This window comes from Scyliorhinus canicula, chromosome 16, assembly GCF_902713615.1.
Source record: "Scyliorhinus canicula chromosome 16, sScyCan1.1, whole genome shotgun sequence".
Taxonomy (NCBI): Eukaryota; Metazoa; Chordata; class Chondrichthyes; order Carcharhiniformes; family Scyliorhinidae; genus Scyliorhinus; species Scyliorhinus canicula.
The window spans coordinates 116600792-116626174 of record NC_052161.1 but is presented as its reverse complement, the minus strand read 5'-3'; the positions used below and the strand labels follow the sequence as shown (position 1 = coordinate 116626174).

The following is a 25383-nucleotide window of genomic DNA, read 5'->3' as shown; positions in this document are numbered from 1 at the left end:
CCACAACCTAAGGATGTGCAGGCTAGGTGGATTGAACACGCTAAATTGCTACTTAATTGGAAAAAAATGAATTAGGTACTCTAAATTTATTCTAAAAAAAACTACACGGCCAACTATTGTGCCACCTGCAAATTTCCCGTTCACGCCTCCCACTTTTAAGTCCAAACCATTAACATACACAACAAACAGCAAGGACCCCAATACTGAGCCCTGTGGAATGCCACTGGAAACCGCTTTCCATTCACAAAATCATCCATCGACCATTACCCTTTGATTCCTGTCACTGAGCCAACTTTGGATCCAACTCACCACATTCCCCTGTATCCCATGAGAACTCACTTTTTTGACCTGCCTGCCATGTGTAACCTTGCCAATTGCCTTACAGAAATCCATATGGACAATATCCACTGTACTACCTTCAGTAATCTTCCCTGTTACTTTCTCAAAAAATTCAATGAAATTAGGAAGACCCAAATGTCTCCTAACAAAACCATGCTGACTACCCCTGATAAATGGTGTCTTTCTAAGTGACAGATTATCCCGTCTCTCAGAATTGTTTTGAAAAATTTGCCCACCACTGAAGTCAGACTGACCGGACTATAGTTTTCTGGCTTATCCCTCGCACCTTTTTTAAATACTGGTGCAACATTTTCAGACCTCCAATCCTCTGGTACCTCACCTGTATCTAGTGAGGATTGGAAAATGATTATCACAGCATTCACTATTTCCTCCCTGGATTCCGTCAATAGCCTGGGATACAATCCATCTTGCCCTGGTTATTTATCCACCTATAATGATGCCAGTCTCTCCAGTACTTCCTCAATTACTGTACTTATTTTATCTAATATTAAACACTCCTCTTTAACTAGAATGTCTGAATCATCCCTGTACTTAGTGAAGACAGAGACAACATACTCATTGAGAACACTGCCCACATCTTCTGAATCAATCCACAAGTTACCATGTACATCTCTGATAGGTCCTACATTTTCCTTAGTTATTCTCTTGCTCTTACTGTACTAACAAAACATTTATGGGTTTTCCTTTATTTTTCGGATCTGAGACTCCACATCTATTGGAAAAGTAAAATGCTCCCCTATGCCAACACAGAGAGCATCAGTCACTGATGTTATGCCCCTGTGGGTGTCAGAGGTCTGCAGCAGAGCCCTGGAAGAATCAGGCTGTATACAAGTTGAAGCCACAGTGACTTTCACTGCAATTGGCAGGGCTTAGGCACCTCTTGTTAGGGATGCGAGCTCTGCCTCCAACATGGCGCAGATTTCTCTGCCCATTTCCCACAACATTCTTAGCCTCCACCCACATTGGTTTTCAGTCATTTCGAGGAAGCCATACCTGTTCCAGTATATCCTTCACATTCCTCTTTCTTACTGTTCTGACTGGGGGCTCTGCCAACTCATATCCGGGTACCATGGCTGTAGCCACATGCTGCTGTCTCCACCTTTCCTTTACATGACACATACGTGAGGCTTCTGTGCCCAATTCTTCAGTCTCCCTTCCTTCTTTCGTGGACAATGCTCTGCTTACCCAGCGAGATTAGCAGTCTGAAACGTTGCCCTCTTGGTTGGCGTGCCGCGGAATGATGAAGAGGAGCCCATACAGATGTGACCTTCCTCTTTTCCAGCCAGCCCAGGCCACCTTCCTTGAGGTCAGGCAGCAGCTTCTACCTCAGAGGCAAATTCAGTTTTAAACTTGATACCTCACACAGCTCTATAGGAGGTTTAGGAGGCTTAGAATTGTTCACCACAGACCTCCAGATCTATTCACGTCTCGAGTAACAAGTCATGGAGCACCCACAGGTTTTGTTGGATCTCTTGACAGTGAAAATGACAACTTCCTGTTCTTTCCTGTCTCCTTAACGGCTCCAGCTGGCTCATAAACACTCTGTGTGGTCAGGATCTGTCACATGTTTCTTCAGCCAGAGGGTGGTGAATCTGTGGAACACTTTGCCACAGAAGGCTGTGGAGGCCAAATCACTGAGTGTCTTTAAAACAGAGATAGATGGGCAGCACGGTGGCGCAGTGGTCAGCATTGCTGCCTCATGGCGCCGAGGCCCCAGATTCGATCCCGGCTCTTGGTCACTGTCTGTGTGGAGTATGCACATTCTCCCTGTATTTGCATGGGTTTCGCCCCCACAACAAAAAGATGTGAAGGCTAGCTGGATTGGCCACACTAAATTGCCCCTTAATTTAGGGCAGCACGGTAGCATTGTGGGTAGCACAATCGCTTCACAGCTCCAGGGTCCCAGGTTCAATTCCGGCTTGGGTCACTGTCTGTGCGGAATCTGCACATCCTCCCCGTGTGTGCGTGGGTTTCCTCTGGGTGCTCCGGTTTCCCCCCACAGTCCAAAGATGTGCGGGTTAGGTGGATTGGCCATGATAAATTGCCCTTAGTGTCCAAAATTGCCCTTAGTGTTGGGTGGGGTTACTGAGTTATGGGGATAGGGTGGAGGTGCTGACCTTGGGTAGGGGGTAGGGTGCTCTTTCCAAGAGCCGGTGCAGACTCGATGGGCCGAATGGCCTCCTTCTGCACTGTAAATTCTGTAAATAATTGGAAAAAATTAATTGGGTACTCTAAATTTATATAAAAAAAGAACAGAGATAGATAGGTTTTTGATCAATAAGGGGACCAGGGGTTATGGGGAGAAGGCAGGAGAATGGGGATGAGAAAAATATCAGCCATGATTGAATGGCAGAGCAGACTCGATGGGCCGAGAGGCCTAATTCTGTTCCTATGTCTTATGGTCTTATGAGGTGTGACTGACTCGTTATAACAGTGCATATATGGTGCTGGAGACACAAAACTACAGGGGCAACACTCAGTGCTTCACTTCCTTAACCATGATAACTGCCAGTGATAGTTTCTTCACTCGAGGCACTAATGTCAATGTCCCGGCGGATGACTCCTAATGTCGAAAAGAGTGGGAGTGAGTTAATAAATCAGGAAGTGGTAATTAGGTGACTCCACACTTGGTTTTGAAAGCCTGCAGATTCTGACAGGATGCCAAGTTGGAAAACGGTGGGAAGTTCCTTGGTTTCGAAATCCGGGGAAGAATGTGTTAGAGGAGGAGGCGATGTATTGAGTCTTTATTTCAACACAGCAAAGATTGTGAGATGTGCAGGGTGGTGTATTATGGAGCTTAGAAAGAACAAAGAGGAAATGTTACCTTTGGATTGATAGAAAATTGGGAATGGGATTGGAACAGGGAGCAGTTAGAGGCGAGAGAGTTGTTGTGTTTCTTTTGTTGTACAGTTCATTATTTATCTCTGGTGCAGACATTGCTTACATCTCTATCAATATTTTTAAATTATTTAATCTCTTCAGAAATCCTCACAAATAATTGTGAAAATCGCTCAAAAGCCAGTGATGTCCCTCAGGTTCCAGTTTCTCAGGAGAAGAGAGAATCTCCACAAAAAGCTGAAGACCATGAAGTCTGTAAGGTAATGTCCCCCTGTGACATCATTATACACGAGCACAAAATAATCAATTAAAGACAACAAGAAAATACCCTTAACCATCCACCCTCTCTAGGCTGAGATTCTCTGTAGCCCACCGCCGGTAGCAGAGTTCCTGACATAGAACATACAGTGCAGAACATACGTGGCGGAGAATCGTGCACGGCCCCATTCCCATTGCGATGCTCCAGTCTTCCATTGGCAGCGGAATTGAAGTTCGCGCCCCGCGCTGGCAGGAGCATGCAAATGGGTCATTTGAACCCAGCAAGGGGGGGGGGGGGGGGGGGGGGGGGGGCGGTAGCACAGTGGTTAGCACAGTTGCTTGACAGCTCTAGGGTCCCAGGCTCGATTCCCGGCTGGGTCGCTGTCGCGAGAAGTCTGCAAGTTCTCCCCGTGTCTGCGTGGGTTTCCTCCGGGTGCTCCAGTTTTCTCCCACAGTCCAAAGATGTGCAGGTTAGGTGGATTGGCCATGCTAAAGTGCCCTTAGTGTCCAAAAAAAGGTTAGGCAGGGTTAGTGGGTTACGGGGATGGGGTAAACGTGTGGGCTTAGGTAGGGTGCTCTTTCTAAGGGCCGGTGCAGAACCGATAGGCTGAATGGCCTCTTTCTGCACTGTAGATTCTATGATTCTATCTATGATCAGGTGAAGGAGCTGCTCTCCGAAAGCTAGTGATTCAAAACAAACCTGTTGGATTTTAACCTGGTGTTGTAAGATTTCTGAGATTATCCCCTCTGATCCGAGACGTGTCTGGGAGCAGCCTAGGAGCCAGCCAGTGCTTCAGGTAGGCCTTGAGGCCCTCTCTGCCTCCCTGGCTTCAGCTTCAGACACAGGCCATCATGTGGCCTGGATGTTAAGAGCACTTTTCATTTTGAAGTTAAACATGTTGCTGAGAGGAAATGGCCACCTTGGAACCCCCCCGCCCCACCCCACCCCACCCCACCCCGCCCGCTCTCTCTCTCTCCCCTACATGCCATTGAATCCTGCTGCTTCTTGAATTCTGGAGGGCCTTCAGCTTCACGAGCCCACCTGCAATAAAACTGAACATTAAGCTTGTCCTCTGGCCATCAATTGGCCACTTGGGGAAAATCACAGTCAGGTGACTGTCACCCACACAACGCGGGGACATAAGCCCCATTTGACCCCAACATTGGGATCTAGTGGCCCTAAGGGGAAATCCTGCCCCGCATTAGCCTCAACACTCTGGGAACTGTTCTTTATTCAAAATAACACCCAGTGACTCCTGGTGGAAATTGGGAAAGTGCAAATACTGGGTAAGAAAGTCTGACCCCTCCCTGTTCAGGGGCCCTGGACTTGCACATTAAAAATGGCTGCATGGCCGACATTGAGAGAACTTCAGATGGTGATGGAATTGTACCACAGCATGTTGAAGTGGGGGAAAGATTGCAAAGGGGAGTGAGACATAATTGCACTGTTGAACTAATACTTTCTTTTGTTATGTTTCAGCAAGACAGGATGGATTTCTGCTGGGACCCCATCATACAGGTCGGCATCTCTTTCATCGCGTTATACGATCCTAAACGTGGCTAAATGCAGGACCACATTTAGAGAAAAGGAAAAAGTTGACTAGAACTCTCCTAATCCTCAATGCATTGTCCAGTGGAATGCAGAGCTTAGTAGAGGACAAAGTTCCTGGGTTCAATTCCAGCTTGTGTTTTTAATTATTCTAGGAATGTAGGCATTTAAAGCATTTGGGCGGCATGGTGGCACAGTGGTTAGCACTGTTGCTTCACAGCGCCAGGGAGTCGGGTTTGATTCCAACCTTGGGTGACTGTGTGGAGTCTGCACGTTCTCCCAGTGTCTGTGTGGGTTTCCTCCGGGTGCTCCGGTTTCCTCCCACAGTCCAAAATGTGCAGGTTCAGGCTGATTCGCCACGCTAAATTATCCTGTAATGTCCGATAGGTTAGACGGGGTTACAGGGTTAGAGAGGGCTGTGGGCCGAGGTAGGTAGGGTGCCCTCGCGGATGGTTGGTGCAGATTCGATGGGCCAAATGGTCTCCTTGTTCACTGGGTAGGGAGTCTATGATTCTATGAATGTAGGTGACATTAATTATTCCAGGAATGTATATGATGATACGGTCTGGGACACTACTAACATAAACCGGAGGAGGAAAAACACAATGAATGAATAATGGTTAAATGCCAAGCGTGAGCTTTGCCAAGTACCGGCCTTGTTTCTGAGTCAGAAGGTTCAAGCCTCACTCCATAAATATCTAGGCTGCTGCTTCAGTCCGTGCTGAGGGACTGCTGCACTGTTGGTGATACTGTTTTTCAGATGAAACATTAAACCAAGGACAATCTGCTCTGACAAGTAGATTTAAAAGATCCCATGGCACTATTCAAAACTTAAAAAAATTTTTTTTTTTATAAATTTAGAGTGCCCAATTCATTTTTTCCAATTGAGGGGCAATTGAGCGTGGCCAATCCACCTAACCTGCACATCTTTCGGTTGTGGGGGCGAAACCCACGCAGACACGGGGAGAATGTGCAAACTCCTCACAGACAGTGACCCAGGGCCGGGATTCGAACCCAGGTCCTCAGCGCCATAGGCAGCAATGCTAACCACTGTGCCACCGTGCTGCACTCTATTCAAAACTTAAGGGCACTCCCCCATGTCCTGGATAATGTTGATCAAAACATGGGATTTAGGGGCAGCATGGTGGCGCAGTGGTTAGCACTGTTGCCTCACAGTGCCAGGTTCGATCCTGGCTCTGGGTCACTGTCCGTGTGGAGTTTGCTCATCCCCCCCCCCCCCCCCCCCCCCCCCCCCCCCCCCCCCCCCCCCCCCGGTGTTTGCGTAGATTTCGACCCCACAACTCAAAGATAGTCTGGTTTAGCACAGTGGGCTAAACAGCTGACTTGTAATGCAGAACAAGGCCTGCAGCGTGGGTTCAACTCCCGTACCGACCTCCCCGAACAGGCGCCAGAATGTTGCGACTAGGGGCTTTTCACAGTAACCTCATTGAAGCCTACTTGTGAGAATAAGCAATCATTATTATAATTATGTGCAGGGTAGGTCGATTGGCCTCACTAAATTGCCCCTTAATTGGAAAAAAAAATGAATTGGATACTCTAAATTTATTTTTAAAGGCATGGGATTCAGGAGTAGGAATAGGCCACACAACCTTTCAAGCCTTTTCTGCCATTCAATAATCTGGTTGTAGTCTCAATTCCACTCTCCTGTTGCCTTCCCCCAATAATCCTTGACTCCCCTGTCCATCAAAGATATGTCTAACTATGCATGGATACATTAAATCTTTTGGGGCCTCACGGTAGCATGGTGGTTAGCATCAATGCTTCACAGCTCCAGGGTCCCAGGTTCGATTCCCGGCTGGGTCACTGTCTGTGTGGAGTCTGCACGTCCTCCCCGTGTGTGCGTGGGTTTCCTCCGGGTGCTCCGGTTTCCTCCCACAGTCCAAAGATGTGCGGGTCAGGTGGATTGGCCATGCTAAATTGCCCGTAGTGTAAGGTTAATGGGGGGATTGTTGGGTTAGGGGTATACGGGTTACGTGGGTTTAAGTAGGGTGATCATTGCTCGGCACAACATCGAGGGCCGAAGGGCCTGTTCTGTGCTGTACTGTTCTATGTTCTAAATGACCCAGCCTCCCCTACTCTCTGGGACCTGAAGAAGGAGCCGTGCTCCGAAAGCTCGTGTTTGAAACAAACCTGTTGGACTTTAACCTGGTGTTGTAAGACTTCTTACTGTGCTCACCCCAGTCCAACGCCGGCATCTCCACATCATGGCGTACTCTCTGGGAAAGAGAATTCCACACACTAACAACCCTAAGAGATAAAAACAATTATCCTCATCTCAGCCTTAAAAAGGAGACCCCTTATTCTTAAACTGTGTCCCCTCATTCTCATCTCCTCCATGAGTAGAAACATCCTCCTGGTATCTACCCTGCCGAGTCCGCTCAGGATCTTATATGTTTCGATAAGATCACCTCTCATTCTTCTAAGTTCCAATGGGTTTAGGCCCAGCCTTGTCCAATGTTTCTTCACAGAATAAGCTTTTCATCCCAGGAATGAGTTGAGTGAACATTCTCTGTCCTGCTTCTAAAGCAATTATATCCTTTCTCAGGCAAGGAGACCAAAACTGTACATAGTCCAGATGTGGTTGACAAAGACCCTGAACATCTTCAGTAAAACTTCCCTCCTTTTATATTCCATCCCCTTTGCAATAAAAAACATTTCATTTGCCTTCCTAGTCATTTGCTGTAAGCAAGTTAACTTATTGAGACTCATGTATCCAGATCTCTCTGTACCATTGAGTTCAGCAATCTCTCTCCATTTAAATAATATACTGCCTTTCTCTTCTTGCTGCCAAAGTGGACAAGCTCACATTTTCCCACATTATACTCCATCTGCCAAATTTTGTCCACAAACTGCCTCGCTTAGAACAGATTATCTGGTAATTAACACATTATTGTTGTGGGAGTTGCTGTGGGCTGCTGTTTCATGCATTACAATAGCGACTACACTTCAAAAGTACTATGTGGGCTGTAAAGTGCTTTAAGGTTGTGAAAAACACTAAATAAATTAAAGTCTTTCGTTTAAAAAAAATTGCAGTTTTAGGAAAAAGGGAAGCCTGTTGATGAGGAGGTGGATAGTTCGTACTAGAATCACAATAGCAGACAGTTAAGCTGACAGTGAGGATGGGAGAGCTGCTCGGAGTTAGGAAGGAATGTTACAATTGGTTCAAAAGTCTCAGAGCAAAGTAGGGGAAGAAAAATCAAGCAGGATTTTCAGCCCTGAGTGACCCTGCTCAAACGAACATTTGAGAATGTGGTGTGAGAATAGAATAGAACTGGCCTGAGTTCTGATATCCTTTTCTCTCTGGTCACACAAGCTATTCGGTTCAGACTTAAAGAATGAATGAAACAGAAGATGTCAGTTCCCTTGGAAAGTTAGCCCAAACGACAAAGAGAGGACAAAGGGAGAACTTTGCAAAAGAAACAATCTCAGCCCTTTCAGCCCTGAATCTTGACATACCTATGTGTCACAGAGAGATATCAAAGATCATGAGGGCAGCACAGTAGCATTGTGGATAGCATAATTGCTTCACAGCTCCAGGGTCCCAGGGTCGATTCCGCCTTGGGTCACTGTCTGTGCGGAGTCTGCACATCCTCCCCGTGTGTGCGTGGGTTTCCTCCGGGTGCTCCGGTTTCCTCCCACAGTCCAAAGATGTGCAGGTTAGGTGGATTGGCCATGCTAAATTGCCCTTAGTGTCCAAAATTGCCCTTAGTGTCCAAAATTGCCGTCAGTGTTGGGTGGGGTTACTGGGTTTTAGGGAGGTGTTGACCTCGGGTAGGGTGCTCATTCCAAGAGCCAGTGCAGACTCGATGGGCCGAGTGGCCTCCTTCTGCACTGTAAATTCTATGATCTATGATTATAAAATCTGTTTTCATGTGTTCTAAGGCAAGTAGTTACATGATATTGCGAGGGATGTGATACATTAATGCAGATATGTTTGGCGAATAACCTGACCATATTTAACATCCTATTTGTAATCTGTTTTATGTTACATTGTTATGCACTTTTGTAACACACTTTTTAACTGAAATCTGATGGATTATTCTGAGAGATGTGATACATTAATGTGGGTATATTTGGGGAATAACCTCACCATATTTAACAGCCAATTAGTAATCTGTTTTACGTTACATTGTTATGCACTTTTGTAACACACTTATTTTTTAAATTTAGAGTACCCAATTCATTTTTTTCCAATTAAGGACAATTTAGCATAGCCAATCCACTTACCATGAACATCTTTGGGTTGTGGGGGTGAAACCCACGCAAACACGGGGAGAATATGCAAACTCCACACGGACAGTGACCCAGAGCCGGGATCGAACCTGGGACCTCGGCGCCGTGAGGCTGCAGTGCTACCCACTGCGCCACCGTGCTGCCCTAACACACTTTTTAACTGAAATCTGATGGACGAGATACATTAATATAGATATGTTTATTAATAATCTCACCATATTTAACAGCCCATTAGTAATCTGTTTTAAATTACATTGTTATGCACTTTTGTAACACACTTTTTAACTGAAATTGGATGGATTATTCTGCAATTTAATTTTTTTGTAACTCTTCTTTTCTTGGGGATTTAGAATTGCTTTGGAAGCTCGAATGTAATTTTCTCTGGCTCTAAGCAAACTCTGAATGGCTACGACATCACTGCACTTGCCAGGTCGTCACTGGTTGGTAGGTTATTATGCATCGTATGTAAGTTCTACTGCACAAAATGGACTGAAACCCCTTCCACTCAGCCTTTAGCACGTTGAACGCTACTTTTATAATGATCATTATGGTCACAAGTAGGCTGACATTAACACTGCAATGTAGTTACTGTGAAAAGCCCCTAGTCACCACATTCCGGCACCTGTTCGGGTACACAGAGGGAGAATTCAGAATGTCCAATTCACCTAACAGCACGTCTTTCGGGACTTGTGGGAGGAAACCGGAGCACCCGGAGGAAATCCACACAGACACGGGGCGAACGTGTCGACTCCCCACAGACAGTGACCCAAGTCGGGAATCGAACCTGGGACCGGAGTATGGCAACTAGGGGCCTTTCACAGTAACATTATTTTTTTAATTTAGAGTGCCCAATTCATTTTTTCCAATAAGGGGCAATTTAGCGTGGCCAATCCACCTAGCCTGCACATCTTTGGGTTGTGGGGGCGAAACCCACACAAACACGAAGAGAATCTGCAAACTCCACACGGACAGTGACCCAGAGCCGGGATCGAACCTGGGACCTCGGCGCTGTGAGGCAGCAATGCATGTTGCCCTTTTCACAGTAACTTCATTGTAGTGTTAATGTAAGCCTGCTTGTGACAATAATAAAGATTATTATTATCATTATTATTATTACTTGAGGGACACCTCTCCACATCAAGCTTGACTGACCAGGAGTCTCTCCCTCTAACCACCAGCTATTGCCGTATTGGAAGTATTTACAGGTTGTCACACTCAACTTGTTTGACCACTTTATGAATGTATCTTCCTTGGCTATCAAGTCCTGAAGTGGGACTTGATCCCTGAGCTTCTGGTTCAGAGGTAGGGATGCTACCAACCACATCATAAGAGATGGGGAGGATACGCGCAATAATTACATGCCCAACTAACCATGGCAGGACTGCCAATAACCAGCATGTTTGAACAACCACAGAGATGCTAGGGAGCAGTTCTGCATATACTTCAATCAGCTGCTTTGAAGTGCGTTCAAGTTCTGCAAAGCAATGAGTCCAAATTGGTACTGGTTAACCCTTTGAGAAACTCAGTTCCCTTAGAATTTCACTGGTTTTTGGGCAGCATGGTGGCACAGTGGTTAGCACTGCTGCCTCAGGGCGCTGAGGTCGCAGGTTCGATCCTGGCTCTGGGTCACTGCCGTGTGGAGTTTGCAAATTCTCCCCGTGTTTGCGTGGGTTTCGCCCCCCACAACCCAAAGATGTGCAGGGTAGGTGGATTGGCCACGTTAAATTGCCCCTTAATTGGGAAAAAATGAATTGGCTGCACTAAATTATTAACAAAAAAAGAATTTCACTGGTTTAAAATGCTGAAACTGTGACTCATTGGCGATTGACAGCTTTGAGCAGCATTGCTATTGAAAACTGCAATTAAGGCAATAGTGGAATCCACAGCAAGTTAAATTGAAATTAATTTTATTCTCGAAGTATTCAGTATGGATCATAAGAACATACGAACCAGGAGTGGGCCATTCAGCCCCTCAAGCCTGCTTCACCATTCGGTAAACTCATGGGTGATAGTCTACTTCAATTCTAACATCCCGTTCTATCCCCATATCCCTTCTTTCTCTTGCTATCCAATAATCTATTGGTTTTGAATATACTCAAAAGCTGCGAATCAAGGGTCTCTGTGGTACACAATTCCAAAGATCATGATCCTTTGAATGAGGAAATTTCCCTTCATCTCTGTCCCAAACCCCTTGTTCGGAGTCTCTGATCCCTGGTCTGAATTTTGGCCGATTGTGTGCCTACTCGGTGGGTCTGTAAATGGCCGCAAATCGTGCTCCCGTCTGTCGGTCCCAGAACACAATTTCACTCTGGCTGGCCGGTTAATGGCCATCCAACGTGAATCACACTCTGGGAAAGGCTGAGGTGGATGGGGAGAGAGCGAACGCTGAGAAAGGGAGGGTTGAGGGCGGGCGTTCCCAATGAGCCTCCCTCAGGGGGATGGCCGCTGTGGAGCTGTCTCAAGGGAGCCGGAGAGGAAAATAAATGTCAACATTGGGCGGAATTTTCCGGCCTTTCCCGCCGGCAGGATCTTCCGGTCCCACATATGGTGATCCCCGGCGGCGGGTACCACGGCAGCTGAAGCCATGGGCTACGCAAAGCCTGTAGACATCCGTGGGACCGGAAGATTCCGCTGCCAGTCAATGGCAGGCCGCCTCTGCCGTTGAAAAGCACAGCGTGCGGGGGATCGGAAATTCCCGCCGATGAATACTTAAACGTAAAGGCCGTCTTGCTGTTGAGCCTTCCTGTCAACTGCAAAGGAATAGGGACCACGTAAAATCCCAAACTCGCACATGTGCCTGCCGACTGAAATATTGTGAGGCGGCGCGATGACATCGGGGCGCACGCCTAAACTTTCTGACCCTAGTTTTAAGCTCGCCAGCGAGGGGTAACCTCCACTCAGCATCCTCCCTGTTAAGCCCCATCAGAATTTTCTAAGTTTTGTTGAGATCGCCTCTCAGTTTTCTGAACGCTGAAGGCCTAATCTATTCAATCTCTTCTCATTGCTCCAGGTGTCCAATTCCTTGATTATCCGTCAAGGCCAATGGCCCAAAGCAAACATCGCCTAAATCCAAAGTTAATTCAGAATGAAAATCTATAAAAATGCCCCTCTCATTGAAAGTTGAATTTCCGGCAGAGTTTTAGGCCTGTGACTAAACTTCATTGCTTTCAGTCTGCTTGGCTCATGCCTACATAATAATAGAGCCCAAATTCACACAGGGCTCACTCGAAACAGCCCAGGGGAAACATGTAATCAATCTGCAGGTTACTAAGTAGAGCAAAGCATTCAGAACGTTCACCCAGTTGAGAGGAATGTTTCCTCTCTGAGATTCATTTTGAGTGAGATCTCATGCCTATGTGATCTAAACCATTGTGTTGTTTCTGCCTTTGGGCAAAATAACATCACACAATCACTTCAAGGTAATTTTCTGACTTCGCACAGTATCAAAGAGCTGTGCTCATGTAATACATATCAGGCATGTGCAGCAGACCATTTTCCAACTATGATTTCCCATGACGGTCGGGTGAGTTCACGCCCCACTCCTGATTTAAGTGAGTTCCCGCCTGACCCCTGATTTAATCTAGACCGACACTTCACTGAGCGAGTTCGGTATTGTCTGAACACAGCATGGCTGCTGGGTGGAACCACAACATGATTTTGCAATATAACTGCAAGTCTTTTTCCTTCTTTAAGTCAACCTCAGTCTCCAGATACATTTGCTAATTTCATTTGAGTCCTGACCTTTCATTCTGCCCTGGATTGAGGTTGCAGCTTAAATCTCATTTGTAATGCCCAGTTGAAATTCAAATAGTTGCTTTCTTCCGTATATAATGAAATGTATGGACTTGTTTTACCATTGTAGTGAAGTGTGATTTTCTGTTGCAGGTCTCGTTCAGACAGTGAAAGATCACATAACAAAGCCAACAGCTATGGCTCGCGGGCGAGTTGCTCATCTAATTGAATGGAAGGGTTGGGGTGCACACGGGCGAGGATGTAATACATACCCGATGGATGAAGCCCATTACTTCAGTCTCACTGATGAACTGAAGGAGGCTCGCTTTGCAGCTGGTAAGATGAGCAACGCTGTGTTTGACATTGTGTCCCACTCAACGTGCACAGAGATGAAAGTAGGGCGGCACAGTGGTTAGCACTGCTGTCTCACAGCACCTGGGACCCGGATTCAATTCTGACCTTGGGCGACAGTCTGTGTGGAGTTTGCAGGTTCCCTCCATGCCTACATAGGTTTCCTCCGGGTGCTCCGGTTTCCTCCCACAGTCCAAAGATTTGGGGGTTAGGTGGATTCGGCATGCTAAATTTCCCCTTACTGTCTAAAGGTTAGATGGGTGACGTAGATGGGGCGAGAGATTGGGCCTAGGTAGGGTGCTCCTTCTGAGGGTCGATGCAGACTTCTTGGGCTGAATGTCCTCTTTCTGTACTGTAGGGAATCTGTGATAAAGCAGTCAGTTAGACTACCAGTTCAGAATTTTAATATAAATTTAGAGTACCCAATTTTCTTTTTTATTAAGGGGCAATTTAACGTGGCCAATCCACCTAACCTGCATGGCATTGTGTTGTGGGGGTGAGACCCACGCAAACACGGGGAGTGTGTGCAAACTTCACATGGAGACAGTGACCTGGGGCCAGGATTGAACCTGGGTGCTCAGTGCATAAGGCAGCAGTGCTAACCACTGCGCCACCGTGCCACCATACACTACCAGTTCTAAACTAAATGTCTACTCAAACAATATGAGGGCGGGGGTGCACAGTGCCCATCTTCCCTCTGCCCCAATTCGACCCTTTGTGTCACTGTAGTTTTCAAGTAACAGCACATGGTCAAAGTATTTGAAACTGATTCAAAACTAAAATAGGAGCTGCTGTGTAGTTTCAAGCCTTGATCCGTTGATCTAAAACTTGACGTATGTAAACTGGTGAAGTACTGTTACTGCTATTGATGTCCAGACTCTCTACCAAACGGAAGTGGCCAAGGCTGGTCTTCTGCTTCAATGCTTTCCCGCTTCCACTTAGCACCTCAGTGTGGAAAATCTGTGCTGAGGACAGAACTGCAAAGCCCCAACCAGATTCTTTTTCAAACAATCCATCATCTACAAGGAGATATTGAGCAATTTCTGGGTTGAACTGGGACTGCAAATATGGGCAGGGTTGGAGCCCACCATGACCCACCCATTTCCACACCCACTAGATTGCCTGCAAGAACTAACAGGCGAGGCTGAATTTTCGTCTGGACTTGGGAAAATCTGATTGGCGCACTTGCACAGCTCGCAAAATGCATGGCCAATCCCATGTGTGGGTTTACGCGGTCTTTTCAAACAGTGGTTGTGTCCAGTTTACATTTTGAAAGCTGGGATGGGGTGTGTGAGGTCAGATGCTCATAAGGCCTGGCTCAGTTCTCTAACACAGCAGCCCAGCTCCCAAATTCATTTAAAGGCCCCTACTTTTCACCCTATTCCTACTCCATGCCATCTCACATTTCCCAAAGTCACCACTTGCCAATTCTATGTCCCATCCCACCCTATACTCCTCACATGCCACATTCCACATCTATGTCCCCATCACTCCATTCACCTTGATGTCCTCGTGCCACCCCATCCCACCTCTATTTCCCCTTGGTACCTCACATTCCCCATGCTTCTTTCCCTCCACCCCCCCTCCAATATATCCTCCACTGAATTCATAGAATCTATAGAATTCCTACAGTGCAGTCGGAGGCCAGTCAACAAATCATTCTGCACCAACCCTCCGAAAGAGCACCCTACCCCTAGGCCCACTCCACTGCCCTTTCCCCATAACCCCACCCAACTGGCACATTTTTGGACACTAAGGGACAACTTAGCATGGCCAATCTGCCTAGTTTACACACCTTATCTTTGGACTGTGGGGGAAAAAAAACACACAGACACGGGGAGAATGTGCAAACTCCACACAGTCACCCAAGGCCACAATCAAATCCGGGTCCCTGGCGCTGTGAGGCAGCAGTGCTAAGCAAGGTGCCACCTACCCCCCTCCCCCCCCCCCCCCCCCCCCCCCCAAAAGCCACTCACCCAGTATGCACTATGTCATGTTCTCAGGAGCTGTCCTATGGTAATAGGAATGATCTTAAAATCATTAGAAAACCATTGAACCTCTGACAATCTAAGAAAACTCTGGATTGAAACTCACTATCATTGAGTCAGGACCAAAAATACAAAGGCAAAAAAAAGATGCAATCCTTTAAGTGCCTACTTAAACATTCCCCAATTAGTGACAGCTACTCTCACCTACAGCTGGTGCATGAGCTTCATTGTGATAGGATTAATAATTCATGCCTTTGTTACCTCTAGATTCAACTATTCCAATGCACTCCTGGCTGGTTTCCCACTTCTGCCCACTCTAAACTTGAGACAATCCAACACTCTGCTGCCTGTGCCTTAACTCACAGCAAGTCCCGTTCCCCTATCACCCCCGTGCTCGCTGACCTACATTTGCTTCTGTCAAGCAATGTCTGGATTTCAAACTTCTCAATTTCATTTTTTTTCTCGAATCCCTCCATGGTCTTGCCCCTCCCTATCGCTCTAATCTGCTCCAACCCCACAACCCTCCGAGATATATTTGCGCTCATCCAATTGTTGTGCGTCCTAATTTTAATCACTTGACCATGGATGGCCGTGCCTTCTGTTGCCTGGGCCCAAATCTCTGGAATTCCCATCCTGCACCTCACCACCTTTCTTTCCTCCTTTCAGACACATCGCTTTGACCAAGCTTTTAGTCATCTGACCCAATATGTCCAAGTGTGGCTTGGTACCAAACTTTGCTTCATTATCTGCCTGTAAAGCACATTGGGATGTTTCACTGTGAATTCAGGTTGTTGTTGAAATCACCCCTGTAGCATAACAAAACGCTCCCCGGCACTTTGCAAGGGGGAGAGGTTTTGGACAGCAGGCAGACATTGGAAAGATAACAGAACGTGGTATCTTCTGAAGAGAGAGGTTTTGGGAGGGCTTTTGAACCGCAACGGAGCAAATCTAAGGGGTTTGACAGTGGGACCATTGGCAGGTTTATCAGATGCAGGCTTGCATTTTGCAAACAGGGGAGGCTACAAATTTCAAGGTTAAAACCCCACTGCCTTCCACAACTGGCGGGAACCCCCAAAAATGAATTATATATTTGATTGCAGCAACAAGATCCTGATTCAGTTTCACACTATGCTTCATTCAGTTTGATTTTACTTTGACTTGGATTATTTTTTTAATGCTATCCAACTGAGGTATAATTGGTGTCACTGGTTTCCGTTTCGTCATACCGGGGTTTGCCCAGTGCCGTCTCTTTTGGTCCAGTTAAACTCGCTTTGGTTCCTGTCAGTTATTGCGCTTAATGTTGATAGTCTTTTTCTTGAGCATTCGCTGGTTAATTCGGTCTATTTTGTTTTTGAATAGGCGTCGCTGAACAATTTGCCATTACTGAAGCAACACTGAGTGCTTGGTCCTCTCCAGATGCAGAAGAGGTGGTTGGTGGCAGTAGTCTGAGCAACACAATTGACTACCTCAGTGGGTCAAACCTTTTTAATTCTTTCCTTCTATTTATTATCCATCGGTCATGTCGAAGTTGATTTGGATGAAAAGGCCCCTCTTCTTATCTAATGTCATTGCGAAATCATTCTGTTGCTGATGTGATTCCAGTCATCTTCCCCTGTCTCACGTTCCAGTTGGGCTGGTTTAGCACACTGGGCTAAATAGCTGGCTTTTAAAGCAGACCAAGGCAGGTCAGCAGCATGGTTCAATTCCCGTACCAGCCTCCCTGAACAGGCGCTGGAATGTGGCGATTAAGGGCTTTTCACAGTAACTTCATTGAAGCCTACTCGTGACAATAAGCCATTTTCATTTCATTTCAGTTGTTGACCATTCCCTAAAGAAATATACAGAGTCATTGAGTTTTATCGCACAGCAAGAGGCCCTTCGACCCATCCTGCCTGTGCTGGCCATCAATTCTATTCCCATTTTCCGGCACTTGCTCCACAGCCTTGTCTGCTATGGTGCTTCAAGTGGAATTCCTGCCTTGACCACCCATTTCAGGCAGTGAGTTCCAGATTCCCACCAACCTCTAGGTGAAAAGGTTCCCCCTCAGATCCCCTCTAAATCTCCTGCCCCTTACCTTAAATCTATGCCCCTTCATTATTGACCCCTCTATTAAGGGGAACTGTTCCTTCCTATCTGCCCTATTTATGTCTCTCATAATTTTGCGCACCTCAATCAGGTCCTCCCTCAGCCTTCTCTGCTCCAGCCCCAGCCTATCCAGTCTGATTGATTGATTGATTGATTTTTGATTGATATTTATTGTCTCATGTACCGAAGTAAAGTGAAAAGTATTTTTCTGCAGCCAAGGGAGCGTACACAGTACGTACATAGTAGACGAAAGAATAATCAACAGAGTACATTGACAAATGGTACATCAACAAATAGAGATTGGTTACAGTGCAGAACAAGGGCCAAACAAAGCAAATACATGAGCAAGAGCAGCTTAGGGCGTCGTGAATAGTGTTCTTACAGGGAACAGATCAGTCCGAGGGGGAGTAGTTGAGGAGTCTAGTAGCTGTGGGGAAGAAGCTGTTCCTATGTCTGGATGTGCGGGTCTTCAGACTTCTGTATCTTCTCATGGAAGGGTCTGGAAGAAGGCAAAGCCTGGGTTGGAGGGGTCTCTGACAATGCAGTCTGCCTTCCTGAGGCAGCGGGAGGTGTAGACAGAATCAATGTGGGGGTGGCAAGCTTGTGTGATACGTTGGCTGAGTTCACCACACTCTGCAGTTTCTTGTGATCTTGGGCCGAGCAGTTGCCATACCAGGCTGTGATGCAGCCGGATAGGATGCTCTCTATGGCACATCTGTAGAAGTTTGTGAGAGTCGATGCAGACATGCCGAATTTCTTTAGCTTCCGTAGGAAGTAGAGACGTTGTTGGGCTTTCTTGACTGTTGCATCAATGTGAGTGGACCAGGACAGACTGTTGGTGATGGCGACCCCTAGGAACTTAAAGCTATCAACCATCTCCACTTCGGAGCCATTGATGCAGCCGGGAGTGTGTGTCGTGCTACCCTTCCTGAAATCGATGATCAGTTCCTTGATCTTTCCAACATTTAGAGAGAGGTTGTTTTCAGTACACCATGTAACCAAGTGATCTATCTCCCTTCTGTAGTCTGATTCATCATTGTTTGAGACACAGTCATATCATCCGCAAACTCTCAACATCACTGAAACGATCGAGCCCAGGCAACATCCTGGTGATTCGCCTCTGTACCCTTTCTAGTGCAATCACTTCCTTCCTACAGTGTGGTGGCCAGAGCTGCACAGGGTACTTTATCTGTGGCCTAACCAGGGTTTTATACAACTCCATTATAACCACCCTGCTCTTATATTCTATACTCAGCTAATAAACAATAGTAGAAACCAATACAGGGAAATCTATTGTCAACTTGTCAGACTACACCCATCAACCAGATGAAATCGGTCCTCAGCAGAGGGCTCAGTTTCTGCACCACCACCAAAATGGACCCCATCAGTCTTAGAACATAGAACATAGAACAGTACAGCACAGAACAGGCCCTTCGACCCTCAATGTTGTGCCGAGCCATGATCACCCTACTCAAACCCACGTATCCACCCTATACCCGTAACCCAACAACCCCCCCCCCCCCTTTAACCTTACTTTTATTAGGACACTACGGGCAATTTTTTTTAGCATGGCCAATCCACCTAATCTTGCGGCAGACACGGAGGAATTCATCAGGCGAATGAGACTCCGCGAGTTCTTCCACAGACCACAAGAGGCTGACAGCGAACCCAATGAGACAACCAATGAACCGGAACAGCAGACCGAGAGATCTGCGATGCGGCAACCGAAGAGGAAAGAGTCGAATTGGACCCCTCCAGAAGGCCTCTGCCCTAGACTCGACATGTATGCACAAGCCATCAGGAGTCGCGTCAATGCCAGATTCATCAGTCGCATTCATAAGACAGCCCCGAACATCACCCAAGCAGAACGCAACCCCCGCGTTCCCAAGAACAACCGCAACATCGTCATCAATAAAAGCAGACAAAGGAGGGGCCACCGTCATACTGAACAGAACGGACTCCCTGCGTTGGAGATCTCTACTGCCTTCCGAAAATCTTCCCATACCAGCCTCCCCGAACAGGCGCTGGAATGTGGCGACTTGGGGCTTTTCACAGTAACTTCATTTGAAGCCTCCTTGTGACAATAAGCGATTTTCATTTCATTTCATTTTCAAATACACAATGCCAACACATCAGGTCAGCCTATCGTATCAGGCAATGGGACCCTGTGTGAGAACCTCTCTGGCTACATCGAGGGCATCTTGAAACCCATCGTACAAGGAACATCCAGCTTCTGTCGCGACACAAAGGACCTCTTACAGAAACTCAGCACCCATGGACCAGTTGAACCAGGAACATTCCTCATCACAATGGATGTCTCGGCACTCTACACCAGCATCCCCCATGACGACGGCATTGATGCAACAGCCTCAGTACTCAACACCGACAACTGCCAATTTCCAGACGCAATTCTGCAACTCATCTGCTTCATTCTGGATCACAATGTCTTCACTTTCGACAAAAAGTTCTTCATCCAGGCACATGGAACAGCCATGGGGACCAAATTCGCACCTCAATATGCCAACATCTTCATGCACAAGTTTGAACAAGACTTCCTCAACACAGGACCTTCAACCGACGCTATACACCAGATACATCGATGACATTTTTTTCCTTTGGACCCACGGCGAAGAATCACTGAAATGAATACACGATGATATCAATAAGTTCCATTCCACTATCAGACTCACCATGGACTACTCTCCAAAATCATTTGCATTCTTGGACACACTCATCTCCATCAAGGACGGTCACCTCAGCACTTTGCTTTACCGCAAGCCCACGGATAACCTCACGATGCTCCACTTCTCCAGCTTCCACCCTAAACACATTAAAGAAGCCATCCCCTATGCACAAGTCCTCCGTATACACAGGATCTGCTCAGACGAGGAGGAAGGAACAAACATCTACAGACACTAAAAGATGCCCTCGTACGAACGGGATATGGCGCTTGACTCATCGATCGACAGTTCCAACGCGCCACAGCAAAAAACTGCACCAACCTCCTCAGAAGACAGCCACGGGACACAACCAACAGAGTACCCTTCATCGTCCAGTATTTCCCCGAAGCGGAGAAACTATGATATCTTCTTCGCAGCCTTCAGCATGTCATCGATGAAGACGAATATCTTCCAAGGTCATCCCCATTATTTGGCTTCAAACAACCGCGCAACCTCAAACAAACCATTGTTTGCAGCAAACTACTCAGCCTTCAGAACAGAGACCACGACACTACACAACCCTGCCATGGCAATCTCTGCAAGACATGCCAGATCATCGACATGGATACCACCATTACACACAAGAACACCATCCACCAGGTATGCAGTACATACTCGTGCAACTCAGCCAACGTTGTCTACCTCATACGCTGCAGGAAAGGATGTCCCGAAGCGTGGTACATTTGGCGAGACTGTGCAGACCCTGCGACAATTAATGAATGGACATCGCACGACAATCACCAGGAATGTTCCCTTCCAGTCGGGGAGCACTTCAGCAGTCAAGGGCATTCAGCGTCTGATCTCCGGGTAAGCGTTCTCCAAGGCAGCCTTCAGGACGCGCGACAACGCAGATTCGCCGAACAGAAACTCATAGCCAAGTTCCGCACACATGAGTACGTCCTCAAACGGGACCTTGGATTCATGTCGCATTACATTCAACCCCCACCATCTGGCCTGGGCTTGCGAAATCCTACCAACTGTCCTGACTTGAGACAATTCACACCTCTTTAACCTGTGATTACCCATCTGTCTGGATCTGTAAAGACTTAATTACCTGCAAATACTCGCATTCAAAGCATTGTCTTGCATCTTTGACTTTGTGTATATATATGTTTCTGGCATCTACCTCTTCATTCACCTGAGGAAGGAGCAGTGTTCCAAAAGCTAGTGATTTGAAACAAACCTGTTGGACTTTAACCTGGTGTTGTAAGACTTCTTACTGTGCTCACCCCTGTCCAACATCGGCATCTCCACATCATCAGCCAATAAAGGCAGATATTCCATATGCCATGTTCGAACATGTGTCCTAAATGTTCCTTTCCGCACCTTGAGCTGAATCTGTCTAATCTTCCCGCCCTGATCTGTCTAAAAGTATTCCTCTGGGTTAACTTTCTCGGTCAAATTAATTGTTTTTTAAAAATTCTTTCTCGGGGTGAGGGCATAGTTGGCTAGACCAGCATTTGTTGCCCATCCCTAATTGTCCTTCAGAAGGTGGTGTATGCCACCTTCTTGAACTGTTGCAGTCCATGTGATGTAGTTACACCCACAATGCTGTTAGGGAAGAAGTTATAGGGTTTTGACCCAGCGACTGTGAAAAATCAGCAATATAATTATAAGTCAGGATGGTGAGAGGCTTGGTGGGAAACTTGCAGGTAGTGGTGTTCACTTGTTTACTTCTGTAATGTCCCCTCTGGGCCCTGTTTCTTCTCAAAACTGAACAGTCCCAGTTTGGTAGTACAATACTTGAGTATTGCTGAAAAAAAGGGACATGCAATTGAAGATTTTCATCTTGCACTTATCAGGTCTGCTCGCAAGATAAACCGACAATAAAGGGTACAACACTTTAAACTGCATGAGAAGAGTGTGTTGATTGGTTGGCAAGTGAACTCTGATGATAGAGGTGTTGCCATGGAGATGCAGCACCGCTAAGCTTTTCGTTCAAATTCAAACCAGGCAGGTCAACTCTGATTGGTCAAGGCAGTGCCATAGGGAATGAATCAGGGAATGGCTGACCCCCAAACTTTTGTTCAGTTGTTGGGAAAAAAGTAATAGAACATACAGTGCAGAAGGAGGCCATTCAGCCCATCAAGTCTGCACTGACCCACCCAAGCCCTCACTTCCACCCCATCCCCGCAACCCAATAACCCCACCTAACCCTTTTTTGGTACGAAGGGCAATTTAGCACGACCAATCCACCTAACCTGCACGTCTATGGACTGTGGGAGGTAACCGGAGCACCCGGAGGCAACCCACGCAGACACGGGGAGAACTTGCAGACTCCGCAGAGACAGTGACCCAGCGGAGAATCGAACCTGGGACCCTGGAGCTGTGAAGCCACAGTGCTATCCACGTGTATGGAAATGCTCCTTGTGGCTGTAAAGGACAATATGAACATAAACGAAGGACAGCCAATCCCCTTGCCAAAGCCATGACCAATCAGAAGTCAACCTGCTTGGTTTGCAACAGTTAACTGTTCCCTGGTGCATTCACCATGGCGACACTGCCACCAATCAGATTCCACATGCAAATCAATAAGCGCTTCTTGTCATGCAGAATAAACTGTTGTTCCCTTTATAATTGATTAATTGTGCATAGCTAATCTGATGATAGCAAGATGAAAATCTTATCTAGTGTAATGATGCACTTTCAGAGACTTCATCAGTGAACATAAAGGGATTTATTAACAAGCCTTCAAGAGCAGCAGCATGTTTGCTGCTAATTCTAAAATAACTCTGCCTAGGAGAGCTCCTCTTCCGGGGTGATTCCCCACTCTGAGTCCTGATTGGTCATCCAGGCCAGGTGACCCTTACTCTGCTGTGTTGTCCTTAAAGGGACAATCACTACACCTAGCATGTTTCTTTCTCCAACCGCACTCAAGTCCCAGTTTCTTGTTACTCACTATAACCTTCAAACAAGAAGTGGATTCATGCAACAAACAAACTTCCTGGTTACTGAAACAGGCACTGGCTTTCATTATGTGATGGATTCATTCAAATATACAGTGCAACCAGGCAGCACGGTGGCGCAGTGGTTAGCACTGCGGCCTCACGACGCCGAGGTCCCAGGTTCGATCCTGACTTTGGGTCACTCTCAGTGTAGCGTTTTGTACATTCTCCCCGTGTTTGCGTGGGTTTCGCCCCCACAACCCAAAGATGTGAGGGAGGTGGATTGGCCACGCTAAATTGCCCCTTAATTGGAAAAAATTAATTGGGTACTCTAAATTTGTCAAAAAAAATGTAGAGTGCAGAAAGAGGTAATTGACCTCATCATGTCCATGCTGTTGCTCTTTGAGTGGCAACTTTCCAAATCCACTTCTCTTGATTTATTCCAGTAACCCTGAAGATTATTGCTTTTCAAATGCTTATCTAATCACCTCTATTGTGTCTGTCCCAATGGTCACTTGAGGTAAGAGTTCCTAACTTTCCTCTTTATTGTTCTGGTCAGTCAATGCCACCAGGCAAACACATCATCACTACTGCAATAGCTTGGCCAAGGCCAGTCTTCTCATGATAACCCCCTTTATTAAAGTAACAAAAAGGGCCATTGCCTCGTCCCAGCCCGGGGGCCTCCAGAGATGCTGCACTATATTGGAACTGCGGGTTTCAAATACCCCCCCCCCCCCCCCCCAACCCCACGCACCTCCTACTGGATGAGCCTCCGCCCGCTCAGTAGAGAAATTCATACTCCACGGAGCCCATGAGATCTGTTGCTGATCCCCCGTATCCCTCATGGTCATGATAACAACTATCCTCATTAAAAACTCTTATAAGGTGGGCAGCACGGTGGTGAAGTGGTTACCACTGCTGCCTCACAGAACCGAGGACCCGAGTTCGACGCCGGATCACTGTCCCTGTGGAGTTTACACATTCTCCGCGTATCTGGGTGGGTCTCGCCCCCACAACCCAAAGATGTGCAGGGGAGGAGGATTGGCCATGCCAAATTGCCCCTTAATTGGAAAACAAAATTGTGTACTCTAAATTTATTAAAGAAAAAAAAAACCGATAAGCTTTAAATGTTCAATCAGATCACCTCTTGGTCTCTTTTTTAAAATGAAAATAGCACCGTTTTGAGACTTTCTTCACAACCATACCCTCTCAATCCTGAAATTGTTTTGCATCCTTTCCATGATTTGAATATCCTCCTTTTCATAGAATTTACAATGCAGAAGGAGGCCATCCAGCCCATCAGGACCGCACCAGCCCTTACAAAGAGTATCCCACTCAAGCCAACATATCTACCCTATCCCCGTAACCCCACTTAACCTTTTTCGACACTAAGGGCAATTTATCATGGCCAAGCTACCTAACCCGCACATCTTTGGACTGTAGGAGGAAACCGGAGCACACCCACGCAGACACAGGGAGAACGTGCAGACGCTGCACAGACAGTGACGCAAGCCGGGAATCGAACCCAGGTCCCTGGCGCTGTGAAGCAATTGTGCTAACCACTATGCTACTGTGCTGCCCCGTGCTGTCCCTCCTTATACTGGGATGTCCAGAACCATGCACAGTATTCCAAGTGTGGCCTAATATTTTACACCAGTTCACCTGACTTCCTTGCTTTTATACTTTTTGTCCGAGATATAACATGGTAAATTAACCATTTAGCTTGAGTTCCACATTCCCTTCCCAGACTAAGTGCAGCAATCACAGGGACTTACCAGCATAATCAATATCAAGACTCCTCTCTAAATGATTCAATAATTTTCCCAACATGCCACTGATAACTATAATCAGAGTGGGCAAATTGCCAACAAGCCTTGTGTCTAACCAGCAGAAGGCATTCAACAGTAACCCAGTGGGAATCCATAATCTGAGTATTATGTTTTGGGCTGTTATACTGTGCATAGTATTAAGAGCTAACAGAAAGATGGATGACGTAGCTGGTGGGATGGTCTTCATTTTCTATTGACATGCATATTTCAGTCACTGCTCTCTCACTCCCCCATCCTACAGAAATGTTAGGTGAGGTTGGGGATTAAGCACTAAACAGTTAGTTTGTTTCAAATTATGTTATGTTCAAGTAAACTGGAAAATAACTCAGATCATCTCAAGATTATCTTACATCTCACTGATGTGAGAAATACTTGTCCTAAGAATTTGTTCACTCCTCACTCAATACAACAGCTGTATTTGTGAAGGCTACCTTTGCTGCCAATGTCATGCATTGTGCAGTTCATTGCTGGAGAGAGAATAGGCAATTGCCAGGACCAAAGATGGCACTGCTCCAATCATCACAGCTCTGTTTT

At 46.6% G+C, this 25383-nt stretch overlaps 1 protein-coding gene across 3 annotated transcripts in view; it reads left to right on the top strand.

Annotated features, from left to right (window-relative positions):
* Positions 1-25383, top strand: part of fam131c (family with sequence similarity 131 member C) — a 34106-nt gene that overhangs the window by 5993 nt on the left and 2730 nt on the right. For all 3 annotated transcript variants that reach the window (XM_038773681.1, XM_038773683.1, XM_038773682.1), the window contains exons 2-6: positions 3343-3458; positions 4937-4975; positions 9610-9703; positions 13145-13327; positions 16690-16800. In XM_038773681.1, the coding sequence (XP_038629609.1) occupies positions 3343-3458; positions 4937-4975; positions 9610-9703; positions 13145-13327; positions 16690-16800 (543 nt within the window). The remainder of the gene's footprint in view (positions 1-3342; positions 3459-4936; positions 4976-9609; positions 9704-13144; positions 13328-16689; positions 16801-25383) is intronic.